General features: G+C 41.1%; 1 protein-coding gene across 3 annotated transcripts in view; it reads right to left on the bottom strand.

Moving 5' to 3' along the window:
• Window positions 1-27,845, bottom strand: part of gse1b (Gse1 coiled-coil protein b) — a 145,467-nt gene that overhangs the window by 87,061 nt on the left and 30,561 nt on the right. For 2 of the 3 annotated variants that reach the window (XM_087792919.1, XM_087792917.1), the window contains exon 2: window positions 13,584-13,719. In XM_087792919.1, the coding sequence (XP_087649045.1) occupies window positions 13,584-13,719 (136 nt within the window). The remainder of the gene's footprint in view (window positions 1-13,583; window positions 13,720-27,845) is intronic. The other variant, XM_087792918.1, reaches the window with a different exon arrangement.

The following is a 27,845-nucleotide window of genomic DNA, read 5'->3' on the forward strand; positions in this document are numbered from 1 at the left end:
CTCACTGAGTGAACAGGGTTGGAATAATGTGTAAAAGAAAATCAGTAGTTCAAGTATCTTTTGATTGAGAAGCAGAATTGTTTGGAGTATCTGGTTCATTCACAGTTCATGTACTGTTAATACATGTCAGTAAGTAAGTAAGTAAGTAATTTATATTTGTGGAGCGCTTTTCCAGACCAGGGTCAGAAAGCACTTAAACAATCAAAACAATACTCAATAAAGTATATACTTTAAAGATCAAGATAAAACTGATAACACAACAGGAGTTCCAGAAAATCAAGGAAAAGCCTGAACAAATAGAAACGTCTTAAGGTGTTTCTTAAAGGAGTCAGTAGACTCCATCAAGCGCAAAGAGAGAGGAAGATTGTTCCAAAGCTTAGGAGAAACAGCCTGAAAAGATTTCTCAGTGGACTTGGGTAGAACGTAGTCAAGAAGGACTTTAAAATAATGGACTCGTGTCTAACATACCGTAGGTCAAAATATATTTTGAGCCAAGAAATAAAATGCTTGACACAAAAAAAACAATCATGATATCTAAAAGTTAGTTTGAGAGCAGCTTGATGCGACCATGCTTCATCCAGGAGATTCTCAGACTAGAACCTTACAATTCACCAGGTGAAGTGTTAGATTCAGTGCTGAGATTGAACCGCAACTCAGCTTAGACTGACTCCTGGATGTCTGGCCTGTTTGCTTTGGATAGAAGGAATTTGGTTTAGAGCGTTATTGCATTTCAAGCAATGGAAAGCGGCAGCACCTCAAAACTGAACCTCAAAACTAAATATGTTAACGAATCAGGGAACAGACTCTTCGCTGACGTACGTAGAGACGGAGCATTCAGTTATCATGACGGAGGACAAGGTGGTGGTAGATGCCTTCCCCATCCTTGTACTGGGACATCATGGGAGGAAATCATCACGCTGATATTCCTTCCTCTAGTCTAAGACTGTGGTTCTCGCAGAGTTCTGACAGATGTTTCTGTCGTCCCCCCAATTCATTCCACAGTTGTGTGGACCAGAGTCTCTAAAAGCTTTACAAGCAGCACTATCTGTGTCTTTGAGCGCCTCACGTCGTTGCATGCAACAAGCGAGTCCAACATCAGCAGCTCCTTCATAGCCAGACGGATAAATGTGTTTCGTTCCTGCAGCATCAGTGTCGTTCTCAGTGGTCCTCGGACATACATCAACTGTCTTTAACTACTGTAGGTACATATAACAAGATGGCGAAAGAATGCGGATTTCCATCATCTGCAGGCTGCAGATCGATTTCCCTTTGAAGGAGAAAACATTTCTTGACAAGGCTGGTCATAATCAAGAGGTATTGATCGTTATAAGTATCAAGACCTTCCATCTCGCTTCTGTGGAATCTCTGCCTGTCGCGCTGTTGTCACTCTTCAAAGAGGAATTCATATGGAGCTGTTTTTCTTTTCAAGTGAAAGCACAGACACGGGAGAGAGCTTCACTGGAGCCTGAGGGAAGCTCAATTAAGTCTCTACTGTTCCTCACCTGACAATCAGGTAACTTCATAGAGGAAAATGACAAAGCCTCCCCCCAATTCATCCCCCCCTCTCACACACAGCGCCCTCCTCTGATTCCCTCTCAGCAGGATCTGCTCATTCTTTATTCATTTTTTTAAACATCACCTCTTACGATGCGTGGCTCGGCACAGAAATCGCAGCACTTAACCCATTATGCGAGGTAACGCGCCCCAGAACAGTCGCTCCCTCCCCAGGATAAATTATTAACTTGCTCCACGTCCTACGATTTATCACCCAGCCCCATCCAGCAAAACAGGACGACCGTTGCTCATATCCATGGCAACAGGGGCCCATCAGTGCCTGCAACAGATCCTTCTGCAGCAGACGAGGGAACACGAGCGATGAAGGGGCTTTTTATAACAAGCGCCAGATCATAACATTCTCTTTACATATCCTCCGATCCAACAAAAGAGAGAGTGTTGCCTTCTTCTGCTGCTCCTCTCGTGCCAACCAGACGCCTCAGCGAGGGTAATTAGATCATCAGTGCCTTTCCCTTGTATCTATGGAGATGAATGATGGAGTCAGAGCCTCAGCAGCCTTATGACCTGATCACCAGGTTTGGACCCGAGTCGCAGTGGAAGCCTCATGATAGCAGCAGGTGCTACTGACCTGCTGCAGAGGTGATAGCCAGGCCTGCTCACACACCAGCTCACGATTATGCATCTGTGTTTGTGTTTGTGTGTGTGTGTGTGTGTGTGTGTGTGTGTGTGTGTGTGTGTGTGTGTGTGTGCGTGCATGTACTGTATGTGCATGCATGTCTGAGTTAGTGTGCGTGCACGTGTGTGTGCATGTGTGTGTGCATGCATGTGTGTGCATGCGTGTGTACATGTGTGAGTGTGTGTGTGCAGGACTCACAATGAAGGGATGAGGCCCTCACAGGTGTCCTAATTCATGAGCGATCGCAGCTCATGAATAATTAAACAGCAAATGCAAATGTGCTCCTTTGATCATTTACATTCGTGTCTAAAAGCATTAATTAATCAAACAAACCTTTCCTTTATCCCCACAGGGCGAGAACACACACAGACACACACACACACACTGAAGCGAAGGCAAACAAGTATGTGTAAAATCACACATGCAAACATGTTTACTAATTGAACCGATTTGACACGTCTTAGGAAGAAGTAACACTATTTGTGGAAACATTTGCATGACTCAACCTCGGCTCATCCATTAAGGTGAAGGTGACTAAAGTCTTGATGGTTAGCCTGGTCCAACTGCTGCTACATGCTGACGCAACAACATCCATCTTATCTTGGGTGTGCCTCATCAGAAGGTTGTTTGTCAGATAACATTCGTCATGTGTCATCTCTAGTTAAGTTGAATCATATTTATTAAAAAAGTTTTTGTTTGAGACAAGCCTGAAAAATGGCTGCATTAGCATTCTTGCTATCTTTGTCTACCATCATTGATGCCTTCTGGATCATGCTGTCCTATTTAAAGTCCCCTGCTTTCATTACACATGCTTTAAAAATGTGTAATGTTTCAGATGTTTACACACATCGCTCAGACGCGCTCCTTGAGTGACCACATTGATATTAGAAATGTATGGGGTCACGTAGGCAGAACAAATCTTTTTGAGATGGGGCGTCATGTCGTGCACTTAACACATTAACATTCTCCAAAATCATCAATGTGGCATGTAAGAGTGGTTCATATTCCCACATGTGCGTTGTTATTTTCACTTGACTTCCAAACATGGCTGGTGATTATTTTGATTGACTCATGTTTTGGACTGATTGCTGCATCATCATGTTTTTGGCAAGAAAAAAAGGATATTTGTAAGCTACCCTGCTACTTAATTCAACATGGTTGAAGGACCTCACTGATCATTTGTTTCCTACAGGCCCCAAAAACATCCACCTTCCACCTGACTTTTTCATTTCTGATCTCCTACACACACACATAAAGAAGCAAACCTTCCTGTCATTGCTGCTCTTTACATGCATACTAACAGAGCTGGTCTCATAAAAACAACAATATCCCAAACATAGCCAAACTCAGCTGATCAGCGCTCGCCAGTTCCACTCTCCTCATGTCACATACTTCTGCCATCAGTTCCTCCTCAGTGTTCGACTCAGAGAGGATATCAATACTTGCAGGGGGAGCTAAGGGGCTGAACACCCCCGGCTTCTTTGAGGACATCTCGTAAAAGCTAAATGATAGTTGAAGGGAATAAGAGGCGTAGGAAGGCTGGGACATGGAGACGGAGGGAGGAAAAGTGAGAGCAGGTAGTTAACGTGATGGCATACCACCATAAATAACCGAGACACAGATCTACAGCCCGAGAGTAACGCTCGCCTGTGAGGTAATGCTGAGTGTTGTGAGAATGAAATTAGTCCGGTTTGTGCGTTTGTTTTTGCGTCTGGTGATTTACACACGAGAGGCCAAAATCTGACTGCTGCTCGACAGGGATTTATGAAAACTGCCGGCTGTTTGAAAGGTCTGACACGTTGTTGTAAACATGCGTCGGTCCGTGCTGACATTACCGAACTGTAAATAAGACGCAGACAGTTTAAGTGTGGACAATAAGAATGAAGTGATGTGTTTCCGTTGAAATATACAAGGTGGTGAAAGGGCTGCCTGGTCAGTCTCATAAAGACTCACACACTTGTCACTCCAGTTGCCTCCTCAGAACAGACACGAGGTGGCATCTCAATAAACCTACAAACCCAACATTCAAACATAATGTTTGCAGTTCAGGTCAGGGCAACAATCTTGACTCCATGATGTCTGCTGGGACGTTTTAGGGACCGTTTTATGGTTGTTGGACTTCTTCGTGCCGTCATGTGTGGGTTCATTTTTCACTTTCTTGAAGATCCCTATTCTACTCCACAAGTCAATCCCATAACCAGCCTAGCTCCTACCAAACACCAATTATTGACGTACTTCTCAACCACACCCATCAACACTGCCAACACCAGTCCCAAAACCTCCCTACCTATCAACCACCCACCTACCAACATACCTCTCATATGAACACCGACCTATGAGCTGAGCTGCCTACACTAGTCTCAATATCGACCTCTCCATTGAACACCCACATACCCAACTATTGAAAACTGTCCAACTTCCTCCCCACACAAGTCCCATAACCTACTTTTTAAATACCCATGTACCAACTTACAGACAGATCTCCTACTGAACCTCACAACCTACCTGGCTACCAGATAGATACATATCTACATACCAGTTTAAATACATTCGTATCTACTTCCTATTAGTCATTCCTCACAGTTACCTACCTTAACATCACCCCACCTACTCTCCCTTAACTAGTCTAACTCTGCTCCCTAACGTATCAACTCAGTTCACTCCACTAATCTCGGATGGTCAATTTATATATTTCATGTTATTAATAATAGCTATTAGAACCACTTAAACCTCGACACACCACTTTATAACTGTCCTCTACCACAGGTGAATCCTCCCCTCCACCCCTCCTTCCGTACTATAAAACAAAGGTTTGAGGGTTTTCTTGCCACCTATCAAGGTTTCCCACCATTGTTGTAATCTATCACTCTGTTGTTGGGCTCTCGACACACACACACACCTCGAGCTGGCGTTGAACCCACACTGATGTTGACACAGACGTACACACACTTGAGTGAGGTCAAGGAGTCAGCGTTGAACTGAGAAGAGGATCAATAGAGCGGTGAGTGTCTGTGCTCCTCTTGCCTTCCCTCCCACATTCAGCATGGCTGTTCTGAGATGTACGCCTCTCGTTTCAAGCCTCGCATCCACAGATCACCGGCAGCAGTACAGAACCAGCAGCAGTTACAGCGCCGTGATACTCATTGCCCTCAGCTTTTTTTTTTCTTCTCCTCAAAGTTGTCAGCGCACAGCTGTAATGTGCAGCGTGGCTGTCAGCACAGTTTGCGTATGTCAGGACACGTCCCTGAGGCAGCATGCTCATTGTGCTGCGTGAGATTTATAAATGGTGACTCCGACTCGGTGGCACCCTGCTAGCAATAGCCTGGATGTGATAGTCACATGAAAGGAGAACAAGGCGGTGACAGAACGTCGAGCAGAGGAGGAGGCAGGGAGAACATTTGAAAGACAAAATGCTTTCTTCCCTTGTTGGGAGCATCTCATTTTTTCTCATTAGAGAAACTCATCTGAGTTCAGAGGATAAAAGTAGGACTGATAGTCGGCATATCTCCGGCTCACGCCGTCTCTCCTCTGTTTTCCTCCCACTGTGCTCGCCACCTAATTAATTACACCCGACCGTCACATCGCGGCAACAACTCCTGCCGGCTAATTAACAGCACGCCTCAAACCTGACCTCACTTCAAGGGCTCGCGATGTGTTTGTGTTCCGTCGGAGGAGAGCGAGAGGGAATAAAGAACAGCAGACTGGAGCATGAAGAGAAGAGGAAGTGTGTCAGAGCGATGAGATGTACAGAAGATGTGTGGCCAACAGGAGGACTTAATAGACAGAAAACGACTTTGATGAAACAGACGGCGACTCAAAAGAAAACTGTAAAAGAGCAGTCCAGGAGAAAGAAGAAGCATCTCCTTTCTTTGCCCATAATCAGCCACACCAGAGCTGAAGACACTGAAGGAGGCCCAGCTATCCTGGGCTCACTGGAGACTTGTAATATTCAATCTCCTGTGTTGTCTTGTGAAATGTTCTCAGAACATCAATAGTGTCGATATGTTTTACGAGGTTTTACGGCTTCTACCAAAGAATTTGTTTTTGAGATATTTTAATAGTATACAAAGGTGCATCAAGAAATATATAACCTGCCATATCAAATGAACGAGCTAAAAAAGCATTAGGCAGCAAATTCATCTGCCAAGGAATCATATAAATCAATAAAAATCATAGCATACAATCAAATCAACAAGACCACTTCTACAGCAACTAAAGCTTGGAACAAAAAAGTTGCCAGAAATTAAAACCAGCATGGTCTGTTATGATTGTCAAAGCTTTAACAACATAGCAACCCCAAAAATGTTTTGGATGAACAAAATCATGTTTTTTTTACAGTCACATTAAAGTAGATTTAGAATCAAGTTTTCTTATTTCTTGTTCTTTTGCTGGTTGTTAACAAAGTCGGACAAGTGGGCAGCAGCTCCTAGAAGGCAAAGAAGTGAAAGAAGATTCTTTCAAAATGCTCCTAAATCAAAATGGTAGTTTACATTTCAAACTAAGCAATGAACGTCTAGACTTTAGTTATTTTGCTAACAGCTTACAAAAATATAAGCTCCTTGGCTAACGTAATTAAACATTAGGGGGCAGTGTAATGAGAGAAAAAATCCAATTACAAACAACTTTATAGGAATGTGACCTATTCACTAGTGGGTAGTGTGTGATGATTTTGGAAGAGGTGGCATGTTTTTAAGAATTAAAATCAAGGTGGTTTTAAAAACTCTCTAAATAAATTATTGGTTGCTGAAGACCTGGTCTAGGAAAAGGCGCTTTTTCAAAATGAAAACAACTTACATTATGAGGTGGTCTGACTGGAGTCAGGTCTAGCTCAGAGACACGTGAACTAGCGATAACACAAAAGAAGACTCAGTGAGACACACTGAGCGCAGACATCATGGTTGAATTGAAAGAAAGGAGACGCTCTCATCCTGACATCCCACACAAGAGAAAACCAAAGCCCAGTGTAGCACTCATGGTGCTGAGTCATCACAAACACACTCACACACAATAAAGCCATGATCAGAACTAAATTTAAGGGTGAAACTCACAAGTATGTGGCAAAAATACATTTAATTAATAAATAATTAATATTGAACAAAACAATGCACTCAACGTCCAGAGAAAAGCAGCACGGAAAGAAAATCAGTTCTATTATGTATTCATTGCAACATATTATTGGGATGTTACCTACTCAAAGTCCACTAGGCGGATTTACGTGTAAAGCATTTGTTGCTATAACTTGAATAATATCACAACATCTGGTCAAGAAAGATTAGTATAGTTGAGTTTTTTCTTGCCAATCACAAAACAATCCCTTGGTATGTTGGATTAGGCCCCAGGCCTTGAGTTTGACATGTTTTATATGCTTTTTAATTTAGAGTAGAGCACATGTCAAAGATTTATACCTTCGTACCCCTAACAGAGTCATTGTTAAGCTCATGTAAGCTAGAGTTTACACATCTAAGCAGTAACCAATATTCATGAGAAGACAAGAGATGCTTTTTTTAATGGAATCATTTGCCGATTTCATTTTATTAAGACTCTCATCTCAGATATAAATGAAAAGTGCAGAGTCGGTTTAATAACTTGTGGGCATTTAAAGACAAACAAGTCAACAAGAGACTAAACAGAAAGGAAGAGTGAGAGTGAAACAGAATAAAGTAGTATTGGCCCAACAGAACATTTTAAAGGCCATGTTCGCTGTCAGCCATTAACATGGACATGACTGAATTATTCACAGCAACCTGTCACCCTACACAGGCCCGGGCGAGATCAGACTAAAGAGGCCTGTGAGTGCCAGCATGCATGTGAATGGATGGCACATGAGGGAGGAGAAGGGGTTTGCGCTCAGTGCTGCCATCCAGTGGCCCAAGTGAAAATCTAAGGTTGTTATTTAAGTCATTTAATTCACACTGATGAATATTTAAAACACACACACAGATCTGTAGACAGATCTTTTTCCATTTAAGTCACTTTAATGTGTTGCCAAAAAACAGAAAAGAAATCTTTCTATTTTACTTAATGTTGATGATGAATCCTTCCTCTCTTGTGTCAAAGATGAATCGGCTCTGAATGGTAGTGATGGGCTCTCCCATCATTTTTTAGGCAATGTCTCCACCTACTGAACTGACACAGCTTCATGAAGTGTTATCAACCCATCACTTCTGATTAGTTTATATTTGAATGCTACAGATGTCAAACCCCTCGCCATCTTACTTGAATTTACACAAAAATGTAAGTCACTTTAATGTTTCTGAACACACCTTTATAGATTTGAATCTTAACATCTAGTGACATTGTTCTGAAAGTGAACAAAGCACAAAGATTCCGAACAGATTGACTTATATTTTTATTAGCAAACAACCACATCAAATAAATTCACCAACAAACACACTGAAGCCACTAGTTATTATTTGAAAAAAGCAGTTGTGTACTCTGCTTCATCATTTTTGTCCAAAAAAAAAGCTCCACCTGAGAAAGACCTGGAGGTGAAAAGACATGACAGAGAGCAGAAGGAGAGGAGGAAGATATGATGAGATACAGGAAGCTTGAAGGAAAGTAAAAGGAGGAAACAAGAGGATAGTGCGACCCAAACCTCCCAGTGACACGCTTTATTACACCGGCACCTGCAGCGAGACAGCACAATGCACTTAGCCTCAGCCCCGAAGTTGTCAGGGGGAGAAGAGAAGGAAGGAAATGAAGGAAGAGAAGTCAGAATATCATTTAGTTTGGATAAGAGGGCCGAGTAAACAAAGGTGTCACTGAAGACAGCAGGAACTAAAAGGGAATTTTAAACACAGCACTACAGCTGGAAATAGAAATGTCCTGCTAGCTTCATAAGTTGAAAACATAATATAAGAGATGAAAGCAGTAGAGCTTGAGGTCTGCAGACTGGGGTCAGAGGTCACAGACTTGGAGTCCCTCCAGTAACTCACTATAGGTGGTCGTTTCTCTGCAGCTGCTGTTGTAACCTGACCTTCCTGCTTCACACTTGACCTCACACCACGTGGCACATATCAGCTGATACAACTTCAGATACATCATCGAGACAAGACTGAGCTCATTATCAGGACTTCCTCAAATGGATCTGTGGGAAACGAACACATGACCATGAATCAAGTGAATCACATTCATAGTCTGTTATTAATCATAATACCTTTTTACGTTTAAAATGTCGTTTTCTTGACTATCAAGTGTAAACTGGTTTGTGTCGTCCCCATTAAACTTTAGAAAACAACAATATTTAAAACAGTATCTTATGACCCAGAAGTGAAAATCTCATCAATATATTATTTTTTAGTGAAAAATGTATCAGCACAATATGACAGATTTTCAAAGGAGTGATTCACTTGTACAAAGAAAATAACATCTTAGCTTGCATAGTCAAAACACTCTTGGCACATTGACTCCACCGGGAGAATCAGTTAGGTTTCTATGAATCATTATTTCCACTTCATTATCATGATTATTACTCGTTTTCAGAACCATGTCAATGACACTGATGGTTTCTTGCCATCTGTGAGGGGGGAATAATTGAGGAATGGAGACGGAAAAAGGTTTATTATCTACTAAATAGCGACATCTCATGTCTATTAGCGCTCCAGCTCGCTGATGGATCTGCTGATGAGCTATAAGTGAGTAATGACTTGCTCTACTGGCCGTGAATCTGTAAGTCTCTTCCCAAGTCTTCCCTTCCTGGCTCCCTGCCTTCCCAGGAAAAAACACACTTACTAAATCAAACCCATCCAGGGACTTCAAGAAGGAGAGAGTGGTGGAGGGGAGAAAGTAGAGAGTTTAACGGCCCGTTTCTCAGGGATATGGAGAGAGGAATGTGTTGCAAATCAACCAGAAGTGACTGAACAATAAGGTCAGTGTGACCACATGAGAATCTCAACACGCACGTACACACAAACAGACCAGCAACGACACACACACATGATGAAGTCAGGGCCGCACCGTGTGCCCACCCTGTGTGTGGCTAATAAGTGTGGCTTTTCGCCAAACCCACTGTCTCCCGACTGTTTCCCGCATGCCCGCCAGGACTGGCGCCGCACTGCAGAACAGACCTCCGTTTTCCAAAGATCCTGTGATCATGGCATTACTGAATTACACAAGTAGATGGATTAAAAACAGCCAGTGAATCCATTCAGAGCGTTTGCCCTCAGAAGTAAAGCATCAATGGTATGTTGAGCCCTGAGCTTACAAAAACATACTTTTTGTTCTTTTACTTTACTTTTTTACAGCCACGTAACAAACTTGATTAGAAAAATACACATCTGTGAACATTGTTATTATCCACAAAAGAATATATTTCCTTTACATTACAGTTAAAGAAATGTGTTATTATGTCTACAACAAAAATCTAATAAATGTTTTGTCAAACTCTGAGCCTGAGTGAGACCTTGGCTCCTCTAATGGTTTGACTCATTATCCGCCGTCTTTGATGTCACTTAAAAAACAGTGTTTTTGTAAATGCCAGTACACGTAAGCATGATGGAGTGGTACACTATGTAAAACATTACCAAAATAATGACACAAAGAGACCCACACATACACACTCACACACATTACATACACATGCACATACACACAGGGTTTTACCAAGCATTACACTGCCTGGAGACTCAGACTACTTTGGCCTCCAGGGCCATTTTAATCACACATTTACACACACTATGCTAACTCTGCTGGGAATGCAGCGATCTTGTCACTGTCAACATCAGTTAGACCACCCTGCAGCCAGCAGAGCTGAGGACAGCAGAGACTGAGACAAGAAATGCACTCAGTGACAGAGTATATTCTCTTTTCAGTCCCTGCACATCTTTAGTCCACTGACCACTAGCAGATTTGATTTTTTCCCCATCTTTAAATTTCTAAAATCGTATCCTTGAGCCAATGACCACGGTTTGCTGCTGCAAGAGTCAAGGCTGGTCATTTACTTGAACCTGATGTTTGAATGTTGCTTCTATGACCTTTGCTGCGATTACCCTCAATATTCTCACTTCTTGTCACAAAACCAACATTTGGCTGTAAACTATTCCTTCTCGAGTCTCTTTGTTTCAGACGAAAGTGGTGATTGTAGAGCACACCTGTTCTGACATGAGGGATGTGGGTGTTCCTATTATTAACGTGCAGCAAGCAGCTTGAACAAGGACTGCTTTTCTCACCATAAAACCAGCCATCCTCGTCCTCAACCAACGGAAGAGTTTACCTTCTCCCTCCCAACCTGTCTTCCGCTGTGATCTCATGGAAGTAATTGTGCTGGTCTGGCCAGAAGCCAAACACAAATGTCTGCCAAGTCCAGCTGTGCCACCGCAATCAAAACACACTCACAGCCTCTTTCATGACAATCCCATCTTCAATATTGTGAGACACAACATGCCTAAACACACACCCCCGTGTTTGCACAGCGTCACTCCAGCAGGAGGACCATATTGACATCGGGCTAGATATCTTCAACATTTCACTCCTGCAAATCATCCTCTCAAGATATCCCAGCGGCAGAAGCTTCGTTACGTCCAAACCACAGATTAGTCATGTCCGCGGCCACTTGAGTGACAGCCTGTGTTTGAACGGCTCAGTGAATGCGTTCACACCTTTTATTGCCAGCAAATTGTCGTCGATCAGATGTCGCGTCCACTCTCCTTAGACAGGCAAGCGGTTGGCAAAGCTGGTTCAATCATTTAAACCACCTTAACTTTCAACAAAATATTCTGACCTCAACTGGATATGCTATTTCTTTGAGGCTAAATTAAACCCTTATCCATGTGCCCATAATTATACTCAGGTCAGATAAGTTCATCGAGGTCAAATAAGTCCATCCAGATTTTATGACTCTGAATTGTGAAAGCGTTACATCTTCAATATTCACTGTGTTACACAAGTATACGTGGACGAAAGCACTTTACATCATGAATAAGCAACATCTGAAGAAACATTTAAACTAAGTATTTTACATAATAAATATAACAAACTTCATCTCCTGTACGTTTAATTATATGTTTTGTCTCACTCCCTCTTAGCGAACCCATAACTGAAGGTGTAAAAAAATAATAGTATTTCATAGCCAGTTCAGGAGTTATTGTACTTTATACACAAAGATTTAACATCATCTCTGGGTTCATCAGATTCAAAGGATCTGTAGACTTCACCGTATAATCTGTTTCATTGACCCAACAATAGAAGTGAGAAAAGTAAGTGTGGACTCATGTGCAGGTGAATCTGGTCTGTGTTTGGGCATTCCAGAAGTACTTAATGACAAACATATGAACACTGGCTTGTTGGGATAAACCTTTTACCGCCAACAAAGGCAAAACATAAATGCCGAGCGTCCTGCACCACCAGTGCTATAATAGAAGAATGATACAAGCTCTGACACGTACATATACTGTCTCTCAAACTGCAGCATTCATTTAAATATTGCATGAACATATCTATTCTGTGAGAAAAATGCTTGCGTCTGCAGTGCGACAGTTTGAAACGGAGCGGAGGAAATGGGTCATGTCATGTAAGTGCGATGACAGAGGGCCCCTAAATATCTCATGAAAAACCTGGATCTCAACCCACAGCAGATGATCAGGAGGGACCGCGAACAGACTTGTGTGTGTGTGAGCGTGATCATGGTGGCCCCCTTTAGTCATGGTTGCTTGAGCACGCTAGTGAGCAAGTTGTGGTGGAGATTGTATGTGCATGAAAGTATTTAAGCATTCTGTGTGCTCAGGAGGAGTGTGTGCTCGCGACAGCGGGGCCCTCACGGCTAAACAGAAATAGCCTGGGAGAGAAAACAGAAAGACATCCAGGCATAGGGCGCGAGCGAGGTTGGTAGAGCGGGAGGAGGGCGATCAATGATAAGCGAGATGAAAAGAGTCAGTGGCCCAAGAATTAGTTTGAGTCTGTTCTTTTTAGAGTGTTGCATAAAAAATAACAGGACATGTTAAATGAGGGGAGTTGGACACCAGAGTGAATGTACACTGATGAGAGGAGACAGCAGCACTTTCCACATAAACGCACTGAACTACACAACATGGTGATAGTCTCCCTCTGGGCATACACACAGGGAGGACATTTTCCTTTTTTTTACGGGCATTCCTGCATCGTCAACAAACCATTCTGCTCTTCTTTCACTTCATCTTTGTCTCTTGGCTGACAGCTGTAAATGTACACATCTAAAATTCATAATATCAATTATATGTGAGCTGCTGAGTTAAAACTCACTTTTGAAAATTAAATGAATGCATTGTTTCACTTTGTCTGCAACATGTTGTTCTGGGAGTGAGTGATGGAAAAAGATGATAGGAAAAAGACGCCAGCACACCACAAAGATAAAGCCAAACAGGTGATACCAAAACTAAAATTTACTGCAAATGAAAATGAAATACACCAGTTTACTCACTGGAACATTGGGGTTCACCTTTCTCTGTATCTGAGGTCAAAGGTTGAGATGTGACTGGTTCCACCGCAGGTTGCAAAGTCGCCGGAGCAGATTTCCCTTCTTCACTGGCAACAGGAGACACGTCAGCCACAGCAGTCTGGAAACCAAAAAATCAAAACATCAGCACCATCTTCCGTGTCAACACAGTGGCAAGAATGTCATCAAAAGACTTCTAGTGCAGCTATCAAAGATCCATGCAAACGTTCAAGGTCAGGTGGAACCAAGACAATAGTTGTGAAAGCAGTAATAAGCAAACTTTTGCCATGCAAGGACAGTTTTTTTTAATAAACCACTATCTGTTTAAACAACAAACCTCAGTTAGTTTACCTATTAGTTACCTCTGATCGCAAAATCAAGACAAGAGCTTGGGTTAAATCTGTAATTCATCCGAAACAAAAATGTCAAATCCATGTTTGTACTGATGACAGTTACAGTGTGGTCTTGTGATCTAAACATTTTTTAGAAGCATATATCCGTTATTGCTCACTAGCATCTTTTCTTATTTACAGTGTTGTGTTATACTGATGACAAATGATCTATAGTTTGTTCCGTGTTAGATTGGAACCATTGGGATTGAATATGTGGACCTGGTTATAGACTCAAGGTTTTTAACTCTCAGATCCATTTTAAACCTCTTTCTTTATCTGGTAGCTGTGTCTGTGTTTGTAGCAGTTTGGATTTCAATTTTCATTTTTGCGTAGCCAATCAAAACCTATTCAAATGTAGACCAACATGTCCCACTGAAGTCCACAGAGATACATGATTATTTCTGTAAAGTTCAGTGAAGTTTGTAATTTTGTTTTGTCCGTTTATGATGTTGATCGTTGACGATGATGATGCATTTTTAGTTTTTATTGTCCGTTGCTGTACTTGTTGTTATCCATGTTATTGGTTATGATGTCATCATGATTAATATATATGTTGTGCTCTTTGTCAATGTTGTTTTGTTTTTGTATTGTTACTTATTTTTAATAAAGTTTGTATTAGAAAACCTCACAAGCTTCACAGACATCCTTTGCTTCTATCAACCTTTGCAGAATTCTCCAGAGCTTGTTTCATTTTCAAGTCAACAATGTCATCAATATTTTGTTAGCATCAAAACCCTGAATGTCTTGAATGTATCAAACACCATATCAACATAGAATGAGAGACAGCAGATGGATCTATTCTAGCCACTGTCTCTGCACAGACATCTCAGCTCTAAAAACAACTCAAGAGAATCCAGCAGTGGGTGAAGAAGTGTCCCTGCCATGAAGTTACACAGACTCCGAACAGGACAGACAGAGCGAATCAAAGGAAAGAGAATGACTTCTCTTGACAGCTCTAGTCGGCTCTTCTCCGCTCCTGTCCTCAACTGAAAGAGGAAAGAGGGATGAGCCTTCAGGAGGAAGACAATCCGACCATGAAAAGCAGAGAGAAAGAAGCAGAGGGTGACTGTCAGAGAGGAGAGGGAGAGGAGTTTAAAAAAGGCTGTGATCGCTTCCTCCATTGACGAGTTGCAGAGAGACAAGTGAAGGAGGTACAGTGCATCGCTCGACAAAAAGCACCCTGAGCTTATGAAATATACATGGCTCTCAGCTGGAGACAGGGCTGTGCAGCAAAGCAGGCCCACAAAGACTGATGGGACTTTTGGCCTCCAAAGCACACAGCAGCTAAAAATAAAGTACGCTCTGCTAACGACTTCCGATCAGGACTCAGTGGGGAAGCAGCTCGGCGCTCTCTCACTCTGTGTGCGAATCGTTTGTTTGTGTTTACATCAAACTCAACTGAAGGTAACACAGATGGTTTCCAGCCGAGGAGCCAAACAGAGCAGTGGGATACAGTTGGATATCTGATCAGCTATGGCCGTCAGCCTGATCGCCACAGGAATTCAACAACTGAACATTGCCAACGGTGACCAGGAGCTCAGGAAGTGTTGTTCCACTGAGGTGTCCACTGCAGTCACAACAGAACCACGTTATTCAGGAACCCTTGTGAGCTCTGGCTCAGCAAGTGTTGCAATGCATCATGGGAGTGCTGAACGATCATATTTTGTCTTTGAGTGAACATTGATCACATGATGTGATTCAGGTGAGAGTTAGTGAACGATGAATAAATGATGCAATAATGACGCAGGTTTTTAAAATAAATATTTGAAAGACAGACCTTTTAAATATGTTTCCCTTTTTTGATAAAAAATAAAACAAAACATTAGATTTACCTGACATTCAAGGCCCACAAAGTAATTTCATGTCAACCTTAAGAAATTTAAACATGTATAGTTGTGTCAATATCTAATTTAAATATCAATAAAGCTCACCAAAAACAAATCAAATGTATCTGTTCAAGCTTTCGACGGAATCAAATAGAAATCTAAAAACTTCCATCCATCCCAACATGAATGCAGATGAAGGGGAATATTTTTTTTAGAATCCCTTATTAGTCCCACGAGGGGAAATTCAACCATTCACACATACTGATGTGAGCAGGCATGCACACTTGTGCCAAGTTCACCATCAGGTGCAATCAGGGTGAAGTGTCTTGCTCAGGGACACAACGACACAAGCTTGTCTGGAGCTGGGATTGAACCTGCAACCTTTTGGAATGCAAAGAGTTTATTATGAAGGAAAACAATTATCAAATTCAGCAACACATCTCATCCTGTTAAGAAAAAGAAATGGTCAAAACTATTATTATACTGTAGTTACTAGCTGAAATACCTGACGTAGCCCAGGTATACAATAAATTGGAAAATAATTTCTTATTTACTGGAAAATGTTTCTCTTCTCCTGTAAAGTGTTGTTTAAACTGTAAATTGTTAACGCTTGTAATATATGTACCGTTTGAAATGTAGCTAATATCAACTGTGGTTGTAATAAAGAAAGAACAAGAGGAAGATGCACTGGTGCAGTCAGGGAGAAACGCGAGGGAGATCAACAGGGGCTTTGCTAATTGAGGTTAATTCTGAAGTTAAGTTTTATCTCGTCTAATCACAGAGGACTCTATAATGCGAGATGTCGCAAGCCTCGCGGCTAGATAACACACAGCATCATTGAGAACAGAAGACTCAGCGGATCCCCAGGCAAGACTGGATCCAGAGCGGATGCTGCAAATAAACAACAGACCAGTGGACATCATGCATCACCTGATTCTCTGGTCTTTTTTTGGTTATTAACGGGAACACACATATGCTCAGGCCGACCAAGTGACATCCCCAAGTGGTGACGAGGAAGTGATATACTCCCACATCCATCAAACACACGTCGTCTCAAACAGACTCAGAAGGACTTCACCTTTGTCTCTCTTTGGACATCACAGTCAGGGCGGTCAATACTTGAACCCTGAGCAACATTTGCAGTGCAACACCGTCCACATAAGATAGAGAGGAGGATGAGAAGGCAAGAGGATGCATCGATGAGCCGAGAGTGTGTGTAACAGCAGGAGTCAGGCCATCCATAAACAGTGCTGACGCTCCAGACAGGAAATACACTTGAGGACGTCGATAAGTTACTCAGCAGGAGTGAGGAAAGATCAATGGCAGCACAGGATGATGTCAGCACAGCATATGAGATCACAGAGCCAGACTTGAAAAATGGGGATGAAATCATCTCTGCTACGTAAAATATTGTGAAATATGATGGCTTTAATGCAAAAAAACAAGACTCAACAGCAAGTGAATAATGAAACAGTCCTGAGGAAACTGCTTCAAAGTCTGCACTTTGATGGCAACATTTGAGAAATTCATTCAGACTTCGGTGTCTGTCAGAGCTGGAAATGATATAAATAAACAAAGTTTTCTTCACTTAGAGACAGAATATGGATAGTTACAGCACACTAGCACACTGGTCAGTAGATATGATAAATGTTTGTATGAAGTGATCAGATTCAGTGAAGTGGGTCGACACATCCAGCACATGACCTTTGTGAGCCTTCCTTTAAGTGCTGAGCCCACGATGGAGAAGAGCAAAGCATTCTACCTTGTTGAATGACTAAAGTTTAAAAAGTGAATTAAATATTATCTTTACTAATTAACAACTCCATTTATTGATTTACAAATATGAACAAAGCAACTCGGAAAGTAAAATAATCAAGAAAATAAACATCAAAATGAGTCGACTCTTGAAACATAATTAAAATATATTTAAGTTTTAAATGCTGACCTGTTTTTGTTTTGTTATGATGCGGAGCTTAAATCCATAAATAAACTGCATCACAGGGTGGAGTTCACACATTTGAGCTTTAGTATATATATTTGTATTTCTCTTAACTTTGTAATTCCTGCTTGTGAAGGTGTAAAGTGTCATTAACAGCGTGTTCATAAAATAGTTCTGGATTGTGTCTGTCTTTGAGTCGATAAGAGATTGGCTCGTCACAGATGATGGATGCATCTAACATACATCAAGATTAAATTTTTTTCTTTAAAACCAGAGTGAACAACATCAACAATAAGAGTGAGTAGTTGTAGCATGTAGTGAACTTAAAAGATGTTCTTTTTCTGAAAGTGATTGATCAGATCTACATCACCAGACCTGTTTGACCTTCCCTAAAGTTTGTCGAGTGTTCACGTGGGATCTTTCAATAAGTACTTGGAAATCAAAAGTGTTGTTTTAGAAATTCCCACACATCTTCATGGCATCCATACATCAGCTGATCTATAAGGCAGATGTTTACTGATCGGAAAATGTCACTGATCAGCTCTCAATCTACCTGGAGGCTTTCGAGGTTGTGTTTTAAGATTTGTGAAAACGAGATGAAGCTGTCATCGCCCACAGGAAGCAGCTGCCCTACATCACTTTGGCCACGATGGTGGTGCATGTTTGCCAATGTAGCTCGTCTCTAGTGACATTTCCTCAAATGTGGTTGACATTTCCTGGGGATTTAAAGATTTGATCCTGTCTGTTATTTTCTTCTTTTTTTTGAAGCATTGCATGCTGCCTCTTCCTGACCCTTGGGAAGTTGCCTGCAGGCCCTCCTTCCAGTGCTCTCACTCACACAATTGAGATCAGGAGATGACCTTTGCCTCAGAACTCAAGCGTGTTCGAACTGACTGCTTTACTGCTGGTTTATTTAGCAAGCTTTCCTGAGCTTAGGTGTTCTATAAAACCTCTGAAGGGCAGGAAGCTGCCGAAGAACAAAGGAGCAGTGGTGGGAAAAAGGAGCGTGTAAGGAACGATGAGAAGAAGAGTGGAGCAGAAGATATGTTTCTTCAGGTAAAAGCTGGCTGGTGAAGCGAGATGACATAGACTGACAACTCTCTTCCGCAAAACAAGTTCAATAAAGAGCCCGACTACTTGTTGTCCAATAATGTCTCCTTTGCTAACCTTCCTTCTACTGGTCCACTTCCCTCTCTCTTGTCCTGCAGCTCCAGTGTCTTGTCTTTTCCGCCTGAATGGGCCAAGTCCCAATCCTGCCCAAGGCTAAGATTACATCCCACCATCCTAGATGAGCTGTGCATGGACATACATTCACACACACACATCTTATCCCATAGTGTAGCTGCACAACAGCCAGCAGCTAAAATGTGGGTCGATACAAGGTCAGTCCAGGGCAAGAGGACAGGAAGCCCAACAGAGGCTCCCTCACTGAAGCAGACTCAAGGAAGGAAGAGGTGCATCTGTCTTCAGGGATGAGATAGACAATATTTGTGAATTCTGAATCAGGAACTTAGGGTAACTGACTCATTTATGATTGATTTACTTGTTTGTGTAAAAAATATTAAAATATAAAATCATCTTAATCACCCAGAATAAATATAGTCCAATACAGTGACGTGCGCTGAGGTTCATGGTTGGTGAGGCACTGAACGTATTTAATTGGCTACTGGTTATTTTACATATCAAAAGCATTCTTAACTCACACATGCACACACACACAAACACACATGGTCTTGGGTGAAATTTTTAAAAGACGATTTAAAAGTTATAGCATAAATGTCATTTTGACAATATCATATGACTAAGATAGTTTGAAAAAATATGATTTAATCAGTCATTTCTCAAAAAGTCTATATTGAATTGTTGTGATATTTTGTGGGATATTAGTCTACATCCTCCAGATCTTTGGCAGTATTCGATTGTGGATGAATATTGATTTATAGCTTCATAAACCAACTCAACTTTGACATTGACATGAGTCATAGCTGAATTATTATTATCATTATCCATTTATTTAAAATTCTATATTCAAAATCTTTAACCTGCCATATTTAAGGATCTGAGACCTTTCAATTGGCTGAAAATCTAAATCTAAATTATTTTTTTTACAATCAATAGATTTAGAAAAAATGAATGAATTGATAAATAATTTTAAAAAAGGATTAAAAACGTGGATTTTTAAACAGTATAGAGTATGACTGTGATAATAAAGGATTACAAGGAAGACACAGCTGAAGTTTAGCGAGAATTTAAGTTTGGGTCTAGAGTGAAGAATCCCAAGCGACGGTTAGTTTTACAGCAATATGATGTCAGCGCTGTAGTTGTATTAAAATGTTACGACTCGATCACACGTTGTTGTATGTTTTGCTGTAATGAGACGCACCTTTTGTTGCTTCTGATATGTTAATATTGCGTTGTGACTTTTCTGATTGGCTAGATTTTCACAGAAAGGACAAAACATCATTTATTATTATAAGATAAATTATAAGATAAATATTGAGTATTAAATGGGTCAATAAAAGAATATTTTATTTAAGGCCAAAATGTAGTTTTGTATTTTTCTTGTTCTTTTTCTTATCCCTTTTTATATGATTGAGATTAAAACCATTTCTGACTCTGTTACTTTGTTACTTTGTTGTAAAAGTCCACCTTATTTCCTTTTTTTTAAAGTGTCTCCGCCTCATCGTAGATGTGACGTAGTTTGATGAGGCTCAATAGTATGTGCCTCCAACTTTGCCTATTCACTGCGGTTGTATTTCCAAACAGCGAAACTAGATAAGACCCTTACAAACATTTAACTTTACAGTAATGGTTAAATGCATCAGCCAGACTGTGGAAAATCAAATGTATAGCAGATAAACGCATCTGTGAGCATTATATTGGCGACATTCAGAGATAGGGCGCGCGTCAATTGCATGTATCAACACAGTTTGTAGGGGAGGCAGGGGAGGCGCAGTGGTTCTCAGATGGCTTTAGGTCATCATCCGCTACAATGAGAGGTCCAAAAAGTTTAAAAAAAAATACTTTCATTTTTTATATATATATATATTTACATATATATACATATATATTTATATATATATATATTACAATATATCATATGAAGTGCTAAAACCTGGGATTGGAAAGCCAATATTCTCAAATAATTCATTTTCAGGTCAAGAGTCTTCAGTATAAATACAATCCTACAGATGTTTTGATGACTGGTCTGTTATGTTTCCAAAATACAATAAATAGGTGTAAATAAGTGTATTCTGTCAAAGTCGTGATCACTGTTTTACAGGGTTTTGTAGTCAATTCCCTTCCAATTACTAGTTGAGCAACACTTCTAACATACTTTTTTAGTATTTAAAAAAACAATCTTGTGATTGAATAAACACATATGGAAAGCAGGTGGCAGTAATGTTCCAGAAGTCTAGTCTCAACAGAGTAATGAATACCTTGGCAGAGGTATTAACCCGACACTGATGGATAAACATGTTCATCAGTCAAGTTCAACATACTTTGATCTTTATAGCACAAGTTACTATTCAGTTGATCGACCAGGGTGTGGGTAATCCCTCATTTAGCTGATATATGCAGATGATGAGGTCAGTGAGTCCGTTTACGATACTTCAGTTCACTGTCCAGCTCTGACCATAATTTTGAATGTTGTATGGACATAGTGACACGGAAAAGTACTTCAGTTTTTCTTTAGGTACAGGCACCCTCACTTATGTCATGAGACCCTATTGATTGACTTGAGAGGCTCCTGAATCACTAGGCAGTAAGTCCAGAGGTCAGAGGAGGGAAGCAAGTTTAAGGACATCGGTGTGAGAGTGTTAGGTGTTGCATTTCATCCATTGCTTTTCCTTCCGCTCAAGAGAGTCAAGACAATATGCCGTTTGGATTTGTGTTCTATTTCCCAGCAGTCGGAATATTAAAGTGACAAATTGTTGTACTCATCCTTTACTTACACTTCAGAGCAGACCTGGACAAAGTATGGCAGCCTTTTCAGAACAAGCATACAGACAAGTTAACAAAATAAATAAATTGAAATTGGTCATTGATCAAATGATGATGAAATATTTTCAGTGGCTCAACAGGATGCCTAGAATGATATCACTAATGTGACTTCAGTGTTGGCTCTTGAACAAAAAAAGTTAAACAGACAGCAGTAGTAGACAGTTGCATGAATGAAGGTTCCCATTGATGTGTTACAGTCTCCAAGCACAAGAACTTCTACACAGCGCAGTCATTCTCTGACCTGCAGACAACACACAATCCGACACGTCAACAGAATTGTACCTGTATACAGCGTGAAGTACACACAAGGACAGGCAGTGAGCCTCCAGGGTCGAGCAGAACCTCAAACAGGAAAAGGCTAAGTGTTATCGATCGTCTTCTTCCTGCTTCGTCTGGCTGTCAGAGTTAAAACAAGACTTCAATACATTTAAATGATGAATTATCAGTGAGTTGTATGGAAATAAATAATGACTGGTATTGGCATTTTATTAGACACTGGCCATTTTTGTGCAATTCTATACAATGTTTTAATGTACTATATAATTTCTCTCTCTCTCTCTATATACTGTATATATACAGTATATATATTTGAAATAGAAGGTACTCGGCGTGGCTCGGGGACTTTTATAACATACAAAGAGAAGAAAAATGATTTAAAAGCAAAATGCAAAGGCCAGGTTTTTAGTTTTGAATATTTTATTTGCCCTTTAATGGGCTTGAAAGGGTGCTAGCCCCATTTTTGGGCCGATCGTGACAGACAGAAAAAATTGATGGAGAAGATGCTTAGGGCTGAAAGAAGGCAAAAAATACTTCCGAGTTTCAAAAGTCTGTAACTTAAGCCTAAGTAAGTAAAATAAGCCTATTCACGTTATTCTAACTATAATATCAAATATAATATCTAATAATAAGTAGTAGTTATTGCATGACCGTTTTAAGCCATTTTGGCCTTTGCAGATGAATTAGGTCACAAACGAAAATCAAGCTTAGTCCAGACACAGAGCAGTTCATGGCGGTCATTGGAGTTTAAGAAGAGCACTGTAGGACCTGTAGCATCCCTAAGAGAACCAAGCTGCTATCTATATAGATACACTGCCAAACCTATCGACAAAATGTCTATAAAAATGAGTACATGGACCTCTGACCTCTCAATGAATGGTTTAGGAGGAGGCCAACTCACTCAGGTCAAGGGGGCAAAATGAAAATGCAATTAATTTCACTGAAATGTATACCCATTTAATACATATTAAAAACGTTAGTCGATACTTTCTGCTTATATCTGCAATTGTAAGGCCCTTAATCCACCTGAACTTTTGTGTTATTTTGTTTTCAAATGTATATTATAACCGGGCAACACCTGTTATTTCAACTAGTCAAAGCTATAAAAACAATTACGGTTCATTTCGTAATGATTTATTTATCTATTATTATTATTTATTTATTTTTATTTCCTAACCATGTGATGTTATATTATTATAATGCCGCTCAAATGAAAACGATCAGCAGCAGTCAAGTAAAGTGGCGAACATCAAAGATGTATTGCTTCTCCACTGCAGCACGTGAAAGGCTGGTGTCAGCCAAAAACACTGACCTGTGTGTGTATCTGTTGTCAGGCCTGGGGAAAATAAATACGGCAGGTAATGTATACAGCGAGCACAGCAGAACAACTCTAACCTCCAGGGGCAGAGGAAAGTGGGGAGACAGCAGGAACAAGGTGGAGAGATCTATTGATGCAGGAGGAGAGAGAGAGGGAATCACAAAGGCTGGATTTTTGCAGGATGGGTGAGGTGAGTGCTGGGGGCCGCTGAGCGAGCAAACGCAACACTGTCATTAGTCCTAGCTTTCTGCAGACACATCACCTGACTGTGTGTGTGTGCAAGGTTTGTCGGCAGATAATATAAAGTGTGTGTCTTTGTAGTCAGTTTGAGGTATCACCCTATTGAAAACACACGCGTTCACAGGAGCCCTCCTGTTTACCAGCTGCTGCTCCGCCTCTATTCACCAGCACTATGATTAGCCAGTCGTGGAATGTCATGGAGCTACAGCCAACTCCTCACCCCGGCGCTGACCTCTCACCTCTACATGACCCCTGCGACCCACGGCTGCTTTTACACTGCGTCGGCACGCTCCGCTCGTCACCTGCTCCCACAAATCACTGCTGCTGAAAATACACTTTTACAAAAGGCGGTGAAGGCGACATGGCAAAAGAAACCTGTTACTGACACACACAAGCACAAACACAATGGCCTTTACACATGCTAATGTGCAGTCGGCTCTTTTATGAGATTACACGGTCATTACAGGGAGGGGTCGCGAGGGGGCACCTGTAGCTGCACGGCGGAAAACAAAGAGGGAAGCTAACTGAATTAGCCGGAGTGAAAAATGTAATGCATTAACTGGAGTAGACTCTAACTGGATTCTCTGGACGCTGCACATATGTTCAGAGTGCAATAAGACACTCTTTGTAGAAGCGCATGTGTGTCTGTGTGTGGGCCCCAGGCCCACTCTGACAGCTCGGTGCCGGCCATCTGCTGGCAGTCACACCAGGAGAAAGCAACCGCAGCCAAACAATGGAGCGCAATGACAGGTCTGGATTTGTGGGATACTTTCGTATGTGCGTGTGTGCATGTTTGTGTGGCGTGCACCATTCCCCATCAAAGATCCAAACGGGTCCATGAGCATGTGCAGAGGGGTGTGGCTGCCAGTGATAGGCTGTCTCTGTTACCAGGCGATAGATTAGTGAGCCCAAACGGACATCTGAGGGGGAAAGATAGCCTGGACGAGTGTCAGCGCTCTCCCTCTTCTGCTGCCTGCCATCAACCTCTGGGTTGTTTACTCATCCCAGAGTAACAGCCAAATAGAAAAGCACTTAGAGAGCGCAGACCCCTGCCAAGCTGCAGACGAACACCCATTTTCCATTTTAATGTTATCGTCCGACATTAACTTTTTTCTAACATATATGTCAATTGACAGAAATTGCCTCAGTGGGACAGCAGTTGGCAGCAGCAGTCATATACCTGCTCGCACAGCACCGCGGCAGCAGCTGCTAATAGCCATACAAGTGGATGATACCATAACTTCAGATCATCAGACTTTCTCCGTCCATGATTGCATTTTATTTATAAACTGTAAACATATATAATCTTAGAGTATACACAATATATATATATATATATATATATATATATATATATATCTCATTTATATTTTACATGATTTTATTTAATGACCAGAAAAACTGATCACCTAAATAACTAAAAGATATTTGGAAAATAAGAGGAATGACAGCAGCCTTGACTCACGTGGGACTGTATATACTGTATCCTCGTGACGCTTAGATTTTATGACTACAATCTGAATTCAAGACTTTAAGACCTGGTTAAGCAAGCAAGGATTGGAAAGAAAAGGTCATTTGAAATGGGTTGTTTATGCCATGTGATTGTGCTTATCTGTGTGTGTGTGTGTGTGTGTGGGGGTGTGTATGTGTGTGTGTGTGTGTGTGTGTGTGTGTGTGTGTGTGTGTGTGTGTGTGTGTGTGTGTGTGTGTGTGTGTGTGTGTGTGTGTGTGTCTGTGTCTGTGTGTGGAGCGACATCAAAGTGAGCCTGTTCTGCTCTCTCCTCTCCTGCTGCTTGTGTGTGTGTGACTGGAGGCTGCGGCTCATCCCACCGCTACAGCGTGGCTGGCATGGCTTGCCCACTGGCACTTCAACAGGACACACCTATTTACACAGGCACAGGCTGAATGGCAGGAATTGTCTGGGTGAAAATGAAACACTTAAGCTCCTGATTAAGGCATAACAAAGCCCGTAGGCGAAGAGTGATGAATGTGTGGAGTGAGAGGAGGACGATGCTCCCTGATAGGGATTTTCACCCACTGTTGCTGCAGGAAGGTGGAAGGTGCATGGAGGGGGAAGAAGAAGGAAGCAAGGGGGCAGTGGTGACTGGGAAGCAGGTCGGGATGAAAGAGAAGAGGGAGGGAGGAGGGGAGGAGGAGAAAGGGTGAGCAGGGAGAAGGCTGGGGGAGATAAAGAGACAACAGAGAGCCGCATGCATGGTGAGAAGGGAGGAGGGAGCTGCCACTGAGGTATCCCCACCAATTACAACCAAGAGGTTAATAGACAAACAGCGCCCTCTGATGGCGGATCTATCACTGACAACAGACCCTCCAGCCTGAACCCTCTTGATCAGGGAAATCATCACCACAATAAAAACACAATCTGAAAATCAACTACATGTACATTCGTTGAACGCATATAAAGCTGTTGTTGTGAACTAACGTTTGTCGACTATGACGGTGACAACATACATGCAACAACAGAACGTGTCACAAGCTACTCCCTCAGTGAGTCTGTATCCTAGCAACCAGACAGGAGTAGTAGCTGTGCAGCGAGCAGCTGGCAGAATGGGACACCAAGGCCACGATGGATTTTTTTTCTACAGTGTGTGTGTACGTGTAATACAGTGAACAGATGTGTAAGATTAGGGTGCATGTGCACACATCATATGCACCCATGCATGTTTGATGTTTAAACACTCATCACTTTGTCAAGCCTTCAAACTGACAATGCACGAGGATGGAGCTTCCCATGATCACCATCCATCACAGAGTCTTAATTAGTTTCTACAGAAGGAAACACACCTCTAGGCCATTAGTATTCATCTGTGTTAGAGATGAAACTAGGTTGTGTTCTGGAATGTGGTGCCATGACTTACTGACATCCGCTTCAGTATGGATCAATTCATTTACTGTAAAAAGACACATTTAATGTTACCTTTATTTCTGTCCCAAAGTCTGGCCCATGGGCCATCGCAGGTACTTCTTTGGATTAAGTCTAGACCTGTAGTGTGATGGGAAGCATCATCTTAGTCTCTAAAATGTCTTTCTGCAAGTAAATTATGCAGAAGTACATCTTCTCCCCAAAAACAAACAACAAACAATGCATTTTTCAGACTTATCTTCCTTGAGTGACTTGGTTCATTCACTTTCAAAAGATCAATATACAACAACCTGACCAGAAAATGAATGGACCAGATCTTGCTCATCATGATGGTTGGAATATACTGAAAGAGTTACAAAGGCTGCGTCCCATCAATCTCAAGTACAGGTCCTCATCAAGTCTAGTCAGGCAAGTTTTGAAAAAGAAGTCAAAGGTTCCTTAGTCAGAGTAAAAATATGAGCCATTTCACCATTTCTCCAGTTTAAATTTCAATAGTTTACATTGGGAGATACTCTCTCAAAAACCCTGCAATAATTATTTTTCACTAAAAACCTACATCTTTTTAATAACATGCAATAATTAATAGTTACGACAAGGTTTAAAGATCAGCCCAAACAAGGAAGAATGGATGACAATGGTTCATTCATTTCATTGAGACAGGGAGCCATCAGAGCAACAAGGAGTTTAACTTCAAGATGATGATACTGTATACTGTATCTTAACTTGTATCAGCAACATAAATTCAATGTCTCCAATATAATCTACTTTATTTTATATGAGACCGTGAAAATAATATAATATAATATAAACATTGAATTTAACTGTAAAAAAAATATGATTTGAAATATCATTAAGAAGATGTTGATCTAATTTTTTTTTAGACATAATTAAATTGATAAACAAAGTTCACAATCACAAAATAAGATAAATAAATCAACCAAAATGTAAACTATTTATAAATAGAATTTAAAGAAAGATGAAGAAACACTGAGGTCTGAGACTGAGTCTGAGACTGAGTTGTCTTACAAATTAAAAAGGTTTCTGAATAAAAACTACATTTGGAGTCTCTGCCTGCAGGCACTGGTTTGATTCTTCTTCAAAGCAAACAAAAGTCCATCAGCATGTGGAGAGGTGGTCCGGGACAATTACACATTGCTCTTTTGTCACATGGATGGAAGCTCATTGTTGAAAACTTCTTCTCCTTTACACAACCAATGCTCTGTACCCTCTTAATCAACCTCAAGCATCTCTCTTAATTCTTCCACTTCTGCACACAGTTATTCACGAGCAACATGAAGAATCAGGATCTTTGGACAAACATAAGAAAATGGATTTTCATGTTTGGTGTTTCGACAAACTTGTACACAAAG

The sequence above is a fragment of the Callionymus lyra genome, chromosome 6, assembly GCF_982586985.1.
Source record: "Callionymus lyra chromosome 6, fCalLyr1.hap1.1, whole genome shotgun sequence".
In the NCBI taxonomy this organism is placed as follows: Eukaryota; Metazoa; Chordata; class Actinopteri; order Syngnathiformes; family Callionymidae; genus Callionymus; species Callionymus lyra.